Genomic DNA, 12617 nt, shown 5'->3' with positions numbered 1-12617 from the left:
TAGTTGCATATGTAGCCCGTGATCGTATGCACGTCGGCAGCCGCATGCTGACTCAGAGAAGATGAAAACAACAGTTCGGCGGAGCAGTCTGCGAGTAGTCGATCAGCAGGCGATGATGACCGATAGACAGGCATACTACAGCTTCAAGAAGAACGACCGCGCGCATATGTCCTCTGACTCGTGCGTGTCTTCTCCCCTCAAGAAACGCCAACGTTGCTAACTTTGACAGTCAGTCCTTATCGTCACATCGTCCCTCTTTAACTACAACAGCGTTCGAGCAAGCAGCAAAACACTTATTGCTGTAGGTGCGTTGGTCGCTTCCGCAGACTGGTTTGTATACTGCCGCGCAAATGCAATCTGGAAAGCAATAATCATACAACAGCAGACAAAGTTTCACGTATTAGCATGACAGCATTATTTTCAGTGGATTCCACGTAGGCTGCAAAGATTGACAGCCCTGTGCTGGGCGCTCCTGCTTTTGAGAGGCAGTATTATGAGAAGCATGTAACGCACTGCCTACTTCAGCATCAGTTACACGCATTGTCTCATTGAAACTGGTGCCCCGCATACAGATTCCTACGGCGAGTGGAACGAAGGTGTCATGCATATGCAATATTTTCTCCTGCAGGGACATCCACCTAGACAGAACTAACATTCACGCGCGGGGGTAGGCTTCGGTTCTGACTTGTCGGCATCCACGCCAGCCGATTGGAGACACGTCCAGCACCGGGACAAGCATATGATGTTCATACATACCCATAAAATTTCTGAATGCATTTCCATTTCTGTGGACAAACATACGGCGCAAGGCGCATGACGTAATGTCACGGGCCGCACTGCAGTGCTGCACGATACACAACGCTGCCAGTTGGCACCGAACACGCTATTACGTCGGCGAGGGACTGCCAGCGACGAGATGCCAAAGCATCAGGTGCCCGGAATTCGTATCGGATGATTTGTATTTAATGACACCACAGAACCCCTCTGCGCTGGAGAACGGAAACTCTGAATTACACGCTGACATCACAGCGGATAGTCGAGTGCTCACCTGGTTCTTTTGGGATTTCGAAGAGATTCTCTAAGGCAATCGCAGGCGAGCCTGCGAAGACCTGTGCAAGTGCACATAAGCTAAGAAAAATCTGGATGGCTTTCATTGTTGCGCGCCTCGCTCGCGAACGAATATCCCCGGGCGCAAATGCGCAGCCACAGGACAGTCAGCACGTGTTAATGCTGGAAATATCAGTATTGGTCCAAATATGTTCTCTCTTCGCGTGACCAGAAGGTTGCAGCTTTTGGAATATCAGGGAGGTTCCAAAAGACACGACCACCAGCGCTTGTGTTTGAGACGTGATCTGCAAACTGCGTCGCCAACCGCAGGAGGTGGATCTAACTTCGGCGCTTTGGCAAAACGCGATTGGCTCGGGAGAGCCCTATAAGGCCACCAAAAGCGACACTGGCATCCCTGGTGGAACAATATGCATTTTCGTTGCGCGTTGTCTGCTTCCGTGCAATTTTGCAGTAGCGAACCCGCGACGGTATCGCAGCAATATATTTAACAGTCGCGGGCAAGTCAACACTCGGCGTCGCGAATCATGCTACACTGCTGCATTTTTCGCATGACGTCCTTTCGTGTCGGCGACCGGCGGTGTTGCGACCGAGACTAAGAAGCTGATGAGAGCATGCACATGGGAGCGGCGCCCCTCGATAAAGGAGAAACGTGACCGTTCCAGTCCCTCTCACAGCTGTCATCCCGGATGAAGCTGGTATCGGGTAAATGTGCTGCCGTATTCTACGCTCAGCACCAGACGTGCTGCGGCTGTGAGTGGTTGTTCAAATAGGCTGTACGACTATCGGCAGTTTTTTACAACATACTACCTCTTCGACGCTTCGCAGAGGATGGTAGTGCTATCCGCGTCTGTGATAATATGCTGCATCCTGCGCTCTGTTCGTCGCTTATCTATAAACCTGTAGGAGTACACAAAAGCGAGCTAAAGCGTTACTCCAACGACGGGCCCAAACTCTCTCTGCAAAAGTGGTGATTCTGGGGAGTTTTATCCGCTGAATACACCCCTTCGACGTAGCAAGCAGCGCGCCAGACGGTTCACGGTAAACCGATCTCAAAAGCTCGGTTTATCTGTCTCACGCATTTCCTCAATACAATGGAAACTGTGCACAGTGAGACTAGTGCCTTTGAGCAAAGACCAGCTGCTTCTGGCTGGACGCAGCCACTTCACATCGTGAGCCAATTCCACACCGCTATCTCTCGTACACCAGGAACTTTTTTCAAAGCAAAATCAAGTCGTGGAGGGCCCCACGTCATCACTGACATGTGGACACCAAGGGTTGATGTTACGTGCGACCGTTCAAAGCGAGCTAGGACGCGGCTCAGACACGTCTCAATCTTTAGCTCCACATTGGGGGTGGCACAACATGCTGTTGCAGAACATGTACTTCCACAAGCTCATCTGAAGTTTATCGTTAGCGTCCGTCTGCTCGACAGCCTTTCGTTGGCGCGTCGCTGGCGTCGTTCCCGCGCACGCTTACGTGCGCTACCATCTTCCTGACTGTGCCTTGAAGCATTTTCTGAGGTACTCGAGTCGCGGAAATCTCGGGCCGCGCTGGGCAGCCCATCACTGTAACTACTGCCGCTGCTGGGCTGAGACTTCAGGCGAGTCTGCTCAGGTGGCAGCTCCGTCTCTTTTTCACCCACAGAATGTGCTCTCTGGCCTGCAGCCCTTCTGCCCGCTTCATCCGCTAGGTCTCTCACAAGACTCTCGGGTAGAGTCTCCCTGTGTGCGTTTTTCTTAGGGCGAAAAGGGTCATCGGGCTCTCCCAACGACTGGGGTTTCCCTGAAGTCTCTCCCTGCCCACTGTGACTGCCCTTCGTGTGCTGCTGCCGCCCCTTCCGACTCGTTCCGCCCGAGCTACTCGCCCCTTTGAACGAATCTAGTCGTCGATGGAGAGCCGCGGCTAGTCGCAGCTGTTTTCGCCGCTCTTCTTCGTTCGCTGAAAAGGGAGACAAGAATACAGAAGCACAAAACGCCACATTGCGGGCGGACTCGAAAAGGACTGAGGCCTCATCAAGAGGCAAGTGCTGGGCAAATCCCGTAAAAGTGGCGAAACGCGCTCTATAATTATGCTGGCCTTTTTGGGAGCACAGCACATATTCAACGAGCTGCTCAACAGTCACTGGGTCGTGCGAGCGGTGATACTGCTGCCTGCCCGGAAAGCCCTCGAGACTGACGGAGGGTGAACAAGCCACACATACACACAATTAGCTTTCTACGCGGTTCACTAAAAAGCATGCCGACTCACATTCACGCTCAGCTTTGGCTGCTGCTTTCCTCGCCGCGCATTCGAGTTGTTTCAGATGGTCTGCACGAACAAGGCATCGAAGCGAAACACAGCGTCTACGTGAGGCCACACCCTGCGCCTCCTTGCTTTCCATTCATCTACGCTCATGAACAGGGGGGAGAGGAGGCGAGGGGAAGGGGGGAGGAGTATGCGCGGCCACCGGGGCACGTGTGGAGTAATTCGCCCAGCGCATTTGGCACCACGAGAGGTACCGTCGCCTACTTGAGTAAAAGCGGACAAGACACTGTAGAAAGCGTCCGGTTCTAACATAGAGCGATGCACACTATCGACAGGAACAACAGCCTGCACACGCGCCCCGCCAGTGCGGGAGCCACCACATATAAGTTTATGACTGCCGGGAACACGGAATAATCCTGATGTACTAGCAGATTGAACACCGACACTTTACGTCCGCTGCGGGCCTCCTGACACAGACGCGCACTGCTGGATTTCCGTAACGCTAAACCGAAAGTCCTCTTTCCTCGCGATTCAGTGGAACAGTGCTTCTACGCAGATCCTTGTCGTCTCAGTGTTAAACGCACAAGAAGCGTGTACTAAAAATCCCGTGTCATGTTACCCACCACTATTAGCTGGTGTTGTCCCATCTTCTAGACTTCAGTCATATTTCGGTGGTCTTGCAAGGATTCAAATTATTCTGCGGCAGAAGCCGCAAACCCGCCCACCCAGACGTCAACACACTTCGCACCTGTGTAGGAGAGCGTAGGGTTCGTTCCGGTGAGGCATTTGAGGATGAAGAAGGCGACGTCCTTCAGCTTCCAGTAATTGAAGTGCGACTGAAGCATTGCCAGTGAAGAAAGGTAATGCTCGGCTGTATCTTCCTGAGAATCAAACCCACCATCGAAACAACAGACAGGGGTCTCCTCTCAGATGCCGTAATCGGCCGAAATCCACAAATGAACTCTCCAAAGACTCGCACGCGCCATATTCCTTCACTCTCTTGCGTTCAGCGGGCAGCAGCAGTAAGTGACGGGCTGCCATCTCGCACCTCAGAGCCTCCACTTCGCGGGAAGATACACAGCAGCAAGAAGGGTCAGAGTTTTAGAACGGAGAGCACAAGAAGCCCGAGGGTGGAGAGAGGGAGGTCACGGGGCAGAGCACGCTGGGCACCACGAGAGACACAGAAATCCTGAACGAACCCAGTCGAATTGTGAAAACGAACCTGAAGTTGGAAGTCAATGCGGACAGGGAGGACTTCGGGGCCCGTCTGTTCGTTGATCGTCTGTTGATTTGTTGTCAAAAAACACACACAACACACCGCCAAATATAAAGGTAACGTCCACAGGACAAGATGCACCCTCTGCTGCTGATGAGCGAGCCGGTAGACGCAGACAGGACTGGGTAGAACGTGAACGGCAAAAACGTGGCTCAAACAAAATGATTCAGTATTTTCCATCAAGTAGACTCACTGCCAACTGCGCCATGGCGCGCGAGGTTTCCTGTTCCTGTTGCTCAAGCTGCTCAAGGGCGAACGCGCCACTGCCGGCGCTCGACGTGGTAGCGTCTGAGACTGCGCCTGAGAACCCCATTCGCATTCCACAATAGCGGAGGCACGCTCCAGGGGCCGCCGAAAGTGACAGCAGCGGACATCACGCAAAGGATCCCTCCTTCCCTCTGAAGACGTGGGAGCTGCTCACATGTACCCCTGTGTCAGCGCCTGCACCACCGGCAGTCGAGCTCATTGGATCCGCAAACACATGGGCCGCGAGGCAGTGAGGAGAGGCTCCGAAATCCGTGCGTAAATGCACCGCCGTGAGTTGCACTTCCATTCCGTAGTCCACGTGGGCTCAAACATGCGTGGCTGCGTATTCCGCTGACGCATGCTCGTCGGAAAGCACATGCTGTGCGTGCCACACACGAGTTCGTCCTCTCTGTCCAAGCTTGCCTACCTTCGGCCTCCTTTTCTTTCCCCGTCGGCCTGTAGAGCAAGTCCCATATATTCTGGTCGACGTCGTCTTCGTCTCCTTCGTCGACCCCCAACGCTTGGCAGGTCGCCTTGCCGGCGTCGTCTTCCTTCTCTCCATTCTCTCCCCTCTCGTCTTCGAGTCGCCTCCGCCGGAGCGGCTCCTTCGCAGCGGCCGTAGCCTGGAGCGCTCGTGCTGCGTCCTTCACAGAGTAGGCGTCCTCCCGATCGGCGACAGCCGCACGCTCGTTCTGCGCGACGATCGCGTTCTCTGCCGGCACGCGGGCTTCGTTGCTCTCTTCAGTCGAGTTCTCGACAGCCGCCACGATGGTACGCAGCACCTGCAGGTGCGTCGCAGTTTCCGCAAGCTTTTCGCTTGGCTTGACCGCGCCACTGCTCGCGCCGTCGCCGTCCCTCAGCGCATCGCTGAGGGATTTTCGGCGCTCATGCACATGGCTTATATCCTCCGCAGAGAAAGAGGTCCGGGCGGACGCAGAGGACCGCGAAGACGGCGACAGGGCGTGCGACGAGGCCGCCGACGAGACGTCCGCGGAGGTCCCGGAGGATGAACGCGACACATGCAGAAAAGACAAGGTCGGAATTTGCAGCACCGACTCGGGACTCAGAGACAGCGAAGAGTCCTCGTCCTCGCTGCTGTCCATGACCCGCTTGCTACGCGCCAAGACATGCGGAAGAGTCTGCTTCAGTCCTGGAAGCAACCGAATACCCGGATACAGAGACCTGCGGTGATGAAGGGGGGGGAAGGCACGCAAGCTCCGGAGAGTCCGCGGCACGAAAACTAAAGTGATTACCTGTTTATCTGCGACAACGAAGTGAATATACAGAGACGGTGACATGCGAGAACACCGGTGGGAGGATCGCAGTGTTTGATTATTCGGCGACTCCGGCTACTCAGAAATGAAAAACACGTATCCCCACGTAATTAGATAGAATATATATATATATATATACAACTGTAGATTCTAGAGAAACCTGTCGAGGCATTTGATGTGTAGTCCGTGCCCCGCAGAAGCGTGCAGTCCAGCACTATCCCGAAACACCATGAGGAAAGGAATGCATGATTCCACAAACTGACACCGCCTACACGTCCGCTGCCGCCAAGGACAAGTCGACAACAAAGCGGGTTGAAGCCACTTACGCATTCGAAAGGCGCAGGCGTCGGCGGGACCTGAAGAAAGCAGACATGACAGCGAAAGTCGCGAGCCGAGTTGCGAGCGCCTACCACAAAAATCTTCAACGATTCACAGACTGGAGTGGGCTTGGTCTAGGCACGCAGGCGTATCTCTCCTTTTGGACTGCCTGCGCTCTGCGCTTTCCCCTTGTCAGCTGCATGCCGCACGCGTTGCCACCGGTAGATCCCGTTCTGTCGCTTCACGGTGTGCCGCGCGATGGACGCCAAGTGCAGCAAGGTGTGTGACTTACGGAGGGCGAGTCTCGCGTCGTCCTCGGTGCCTGGCTTGCCGCTGCGGTTTCCTTTACTCTCGCCTTGTCTCTTTTGCGTTCTGCCCAGGGCTCCGTTCCTGCCCCCGGCTGCGGCATGTAGGCCCTCCTGGACTTTCGATGCAGGCGCGTCGCGTTGGTCGCTGCCGCCGTCTCCGCCTCCAGGGTCGCCGCGCGGGCCTCGAAGCCCCCCTGGGCCTCTCACAGAGGACCCAGGTTTGGTGCCTTGGGTCGAAGGGTGCCCGCCAGCGGACGAGTTGAACGAGGCCAGCGATAGCCCCTGCTTCGACTTCTTCGCTGCCTCTAGTGCCGCAGTCGCGTTGGAGTCCAACACGCTTATGCTCTCTGGATTGTCGCTACCTGTCTCCGGGTTCCACCAGGAGAGAAGCGAGTTGCTAATCGTTGACGCAAAGTCTGTGATGTTCTGCATCAGCACGTTCTTCGCGTGCTGAGCGAACACAGAAAGAAAACCAGAGGCGACGCGCGGGTGAGCGAAGGCATCGGTGAAAGAGACCACTGATAGTCCGCGGCGCCTCCACGAGCCTGCCACGGAGCGTCACGGCGGAGAAGAGAAAAATGACAAAGCTGCGAAGAGACAGAGAGTGTCGCCCTCGCATGGAGAAAAAGGCTTTCCATCAAACCGGTCGGTCGCAAGTCACACGCCCACGCATCTCGACGACACAACCCCAGTTTCACAAGAGAAAACATCGAGTCTCTAGCAGACGCGCATCCTCACCTGAACGTTCATGTCCCACTCATACCACTTTTGAACTCCGTTCGTGCGCCAGAAGGCCAACAGGACTGGCGGCGGCAGCTGTCGAATCTTTGGATAGACGAGTTTTTCGAGTCGGAAGGCCTGCAGCAGACACCCGAGAGCGCCGTGGCAACGTCACACGCGCCATCAGTAAGGCAATCCCCGAAACGAGTTATACCATCAGTACCGTTCTTTCTCCATACGTCCTGGCGCTGGATAAAAGCAGAATCGTTTTCTACACGTAAACGGGCGAAAGCAGCACTCGCACGCAGACGAGAGACGACGGGGCCGCGCCAGGATGAGACATGCCTTCACAGAATTGCATAGGCTCCCTTCTCGAGGCAAGGTATCGCACACTCGGTAGCCAGACGCAGAGTCCCGAATCGAAATAAATAGGGAGCCGAATCACCAGACCGACGCCTCACCACGGGGTCGCAGGGATGAAAGATATTGTAGAGGTGCAAGTCCTTTGGCACCCACATGCCTTGCTTGAGGATCTGCGCGTGAGACATACAACGCAAACACACAAAACGGCGAGTCCACAGAGTGCCCTTGACAGAAGACGACACTTTTTCATGAACTGGCGCAAGTCTACGAACTGCTCTACGCTCCTGCAAAGAGCTGCAGAAGTTGTGTCTGGTGCCTACACGCCTACTCAGCAAAGGCGGGCGTCAGGCTTCGTCGCGGCGCCTTCGATTCGCTCGCTTGCATTCCTTAGGAAACAGCTGTCCCGCTTCATGCGCAGAGTGAATTTCCACATGTAGTCATCATATGAGATCCATGACCACATGGGACGGCATCCTTTGCGGGCCTTCGTGCTGGAGACTCTGGGCGCCCTCAGGCTGCTGACCCCTTCAGCAGAGCTGTCAGGAACTCGAAAGAGGGCAAACCGCGTGGGGCCATCCGCCTTCGAGAAGGCGAAGCGCGCCGTCGATGCAACGCGATCTACACCTTACCTCGGGCGCATGCAGAAGGAGAAACGCGGGCAAGGCGCTGCCCAGAAGGAAGAGCGAGTCCACGTGGAACTTCAACCGAGGTGACGGGTTCGTTGCCGGATCGAATAGCGACTGCGTGTACAGGAGACGGAAGACACGGCGCCGAGGCAGAAGATGCAACCACGGTTACGAAACAAAATAGAGAAAGAGAAGCGCCGCACAATGTGTGGGGAACAACACCGGACATCACAGCCTTATCCATTCCGGAATCCCCCTCTGTCGCCAGGGGCCGCTCCACAGGACCAAAACGAAGAACTCGCGAACGGTAATCCGACGTACTACACGTCCAGCAGAAACGACAGTCTCTCTCTGTCTCTGTGCCGCTCTGCTGTCTGCTCAACGTGTCCGTAAAGCCTCGCTTCCCAGAAATCGAGTACAACTGCCACGTCCTGCAGTCGACGACGCGTGACACCTGGCAATGCGTTTTCCTCTTAATAATTAACGGGCAAGCGCTTCCAGTGACGTCCTGACTGGCTGCGCGAATCAAAGCACGCGGCGCGAAAAGAAAATGCCGACTTCTCTGCGTCCATCGCATTGTACTTACTGGACGAAACGGGCGTCCAGCAAGGAGCTCGTATGCCATTACACTCCCTAGTGAATAGCCGAGCACGGAGATCTTCGAGTCTTTGTAGCGCTCGGAAGGATGCTGCGAAAGCATGGAACGCAAGCGCCCAGCGAGAAATGCAAAGATAAGTGGCTTCCGCGCAGCGACGTAGACAAGCCGCGCGAGAGAGGAAAAGAAAGCAGGACACAGATGCCCTCCCTCCATGCATGGCATTAAACAACGAGGAACGTACAGACAGACGTGGGAACAGTAACGGTCTCCCCGCCTGGAGAACAACGCGCATAAACCACAGGGGGAAGCGAACGAGATCTCGGCCCCGGGACGAAGCGAAGGGCGCCATGCGGCACGCGACCCTGCGAGGAAACTCACAGCTCGGAGTTTAGCCACGGCTTCGTTCAGCTGCTCCGCTACTTGTGTCATGATAAAATCGCCGTAGCGGGGCGTGAGGAAGAAGAGGAGATCTGCGGCCGTCAGTGTGAGCATTCGCCTCGTCTCGTAGACGTCCTTCAGTGTGATGTGCTCAAACATGCTGCAGACAAGAACAGGAAACAACATGCGGGCCGCTGAGACAAATTGAGAGCTCGTCGATGGAGACCCGTGTCCTTCGCACGCTGCTTGGAGCAGTAACTCTTCCAGACACCCTAAAGGTCCACTGTCATGATTCGGCGTCGACGCAACTTGCTGGTCTTCAAAAACACGGGGATAATACATCCATACGAGGCTCTTGATTCCTCGGCTATCCCGCCGGCCTGCCGCATGCACGCACCCCTTGCATACTACATGCACATTTCGAGCGTCAATCTTTATCTCTTATGGATTCCCCTTGCCCGGGTTTCGTTCCTGCACCCTTCTGCCGCCCCCCCCCGCCGCCCCGGCCACTCCCCCGCCTCACCCCCCCTCACGGGGAGTGTTCCCTGAGGCCTCCAGTACCAGCGGTCGCTCAGTCTCTCCTCCGGGTCAGCCTGCGTTAGTGTTTTGTGTCTGTGCCTTACTGTTCCTGCGCGTGAATGACAGTTTGTTTCCAGTTGATGGCGTGGACGTGGACCTCCACGGGTTTCCTCCAGAACCAGTATTCGTTGACGAGGGCGAGGCTTTTGACGAACTGTTGTTTGTGAATCGCGCCACCCTCCGCTTCGCATCCGATCCCATGAACCACTAGGAGAATGTGCTCGCAGGGCGGTCGCCCCGAGCTGGCGGCCGGCGCGCCCTTCTGCGGGCCTCCCTCCGCGGCGCACGTGTCTTTCGCCCCCGCAGGTTGCTTGAGGTCGCTTCCGGCGCGGTCCGGGGCCCCCGCTGCGTCGAGGTCTGCCTCTGAGGAGAGAGACGTTGCAGAGCAGACAGCCGGATCGGGGTCTGAAATCCTGGTCGACGACGAAGACGAGGGTGTCCCTGCGCCGTCGCCCCCACGCGGACTGGATCCTTTCCTCAGCTTGCTCTCAGCCGCGCGATCGCCATGAGGGGAGAGCATCGGGGAATGCAGCGTGGTGCCAGGCCTCCTGAGGGAAACGTCTTTCTCCGTCTTCGCTGCCTTGTCGCCGCAGTTAGAAGACTGCGAGACCGCGAAGCTCACGCGTGTGCCCGCGGAACGAAGAGGCCGGCGCTCGGGGACGACCGCGGAGGCAGCTTCCGCTGACAGCGCAGCGGCTGTCGAAGGCAGAGGTCCTTCGAGGCTCTCCGGTGGGCTTGACTGAGACAGAGTGACGTGTTCAGAGAGCGCGCGCGGCGACAACGGCGTCGCAGCACCGGAGGCCGAGTCATGACTCGTCGTTTCAGATCTCACTCCACTTCCTGATGACTGCCGCGAGCTCGTCGCAGAACTGCCTCCTTCAGAGGTTCTAGGGGAGTCGGCCCCAGCCCCTCCCGCGCGCACAGTCGTCCACGAACTCTTGACTTCCCATCCTGAAGCTGCCGACGGCTGCGCGGAACTAGGCGACAAGCCCGCCATGCGCGCTGCCTGATTTCGCGGCCTGCCCTCGGCTTCTGACCCTGTGCGACTCGTGGCAGCTTGTCCTGCAGGACATTGTCGCACGTTCGCTCTCACTGCGGCCCGAAACGACGCGGCGCTCACTGTCGCGCCCTCTCCTTCTCCCGAGGCCATCCCCCCCGCTGTCGCGCTCATACTGCGAGACTCCAGACCTTGAGCAGAAGACGAGAGAGACGCGAGTGTGGCGCCTCGTGATCGTAAAGCGAAGCGAGTCGATGGCCTTCTGTCGCGGTCAGACATTTTCGGCCCGACGACGAGATCAGAGTCCTCGTCCTCGTCTTTTGCAGCGAGGGGGCGTTGTGCATGAGGTGCGATACTGTCATGCCGCCGAAGGGATACTTCCTGAGATGAGCGGTGCCGCGTGAGCCGAGAAGACGTCTCTTTCTCAAGCGACTCGGCGGCATCGGTCCGCTGGACAGCCGACTCCAGTCGCAAGGGAGGAGAAAACATCTTTGCGGTTTTTCCTTCTTGCAGTGCTCGCAAGGCAGGCGACAGGGCGCTTTCTGTAGCATAAGGCCTCTTCTCTCGACTTTTTCTGTGCACGCCCCCCTCTCGGTGATCCCGCCGCGGGCGCGCAGCCGCGCCAGGCGCGGCCCCCGTTTCAACGGCGCGTTCCCCCCCGCGAGAACGCAAAGCAAAGGCTTTATGTGTAGCTACTTGGGAGGGAGCACGGACATAGGAGGAAGCGGCCGACGTTGCGTCTTCATCGTCATCGTCGAATTCAATTTTGACGGGGCCAGCTTGGGGGGGGCGCCTCCGAGAGCTTGCTGACGTGAGCTGCCGCAAAAGCGCTCGACCAGAAGCGCCCTCCTCAGGAGTCACGACTCTCGCATCGCGGGCGCCACCTCCCTGCGTTTGAACTGAAGACGATGCGCTGAACGGACTTCTTTCGGGCTTTCCATCTTCAGCAGGTCTCCCGTGTTTTCCTTGTGGAGCCGTCCGATCATAGTCTTGCGAAAAGAACCATGAGAATGCCATTTTCGAGTGGTGACATAAAACACGGTGCAAATTCCTAAACTGTCAATAGGGTTGCAGGTTCGTGTCAAAACAACCAAAAATGTGCGCACTGAATCACGAAACAAGCAGTTTTTCTATCTCCTTTGTCCCAGGGGAGCTGCAGTGCGTCCTCAAAGCCTCTGCGGCAGAAAGCTGCTACGTGCCCTTTTTGTCAACTTGCTCACGAGTAAAAGACATTCATACAGAAAAGAGGCAATTGCACCTTTACTCGGGATCCAGAAAAAGAAAGATCGCCGCTGAAATGGCATGACATCGGCCCCAGGTTCCGACTGCACGAATGTTGACTTATGTCGCTGGCGTATGCTAGTCAGAATGTCGGAACACTTGACTGGAACCGGCACAGAAAAGCCGGAGTGCGAAACACACGGCATGACAAAGTTCGAACCTACGAACGATCGCAGCGGACAGGCATTTTTATCCGCGCTGTTGAGTTTCTTTCTGATTCTGCTAATCCAGGTATACTCTTTCGCCGCCAACTACGCTTGCCACTGCACGCGTTCCGCGAGCGGACGACGACGCAACGCTTCGCTGCCCATGTTGTTGCCACGAGCGTACCAAACACGCTT

The 12617-nt window shown here is 56.4% G+C and overlaps 1 protein-coding gene across 1 annotated transcript; it reads right to left on the bottom strand.

Moving 5' to 3' along the window:
• Positions 1–1957: 1957 nt before the first annotated feature.
• BESB_074570 (DDHD domain-containing protein) lies at positions 1958–12012 on the bottom strand (the record flags this gene model as incomplete). Its single annotated transcript, XM_029365830.1, has 15 exons — positions 1958–1965; positions 2545–3006; positions 3316–3375; positions 4061–4193; positions 4535–4594; positions 4782–4888; positions 5262–5984; positions 6435–6464; positions 6719–7184; positions 7473–7592; positions 7916–7987; positions 8447–8557; positions 9030–9131; positions 9420–9579; positions 10043–12012. 15 exons carry the CDS (start codon positions 12010–12012, stop codon positions 1958–1960), a joined length of 4584 nt encoding a protein of 1527 aa, XP_029218314.1.
• Between the last annotated feature and the right edge of the window lie 605 nt (positions 12013–12617).

The sequence above is a fragment of the Besnoitia besnoiti genome (assembly GCF_002563875.1).
Source record: "Besnoitia besnoiti strain Bb-Ger1 chromosome Unknown contig00007, whole genome shotgun sequence".
NCBI classification, from domain to species: Eukaryota; Apicomplexa; class Conoidasida; order Eucoccidiorida; family Sarcocystidae; genus Besnoitia; species Besnoitia besnoiti.
Note: the sequence above shows the minus strand (reverse complement) of the source record. Positions and strands in the feature narration are given on the sequence as shown.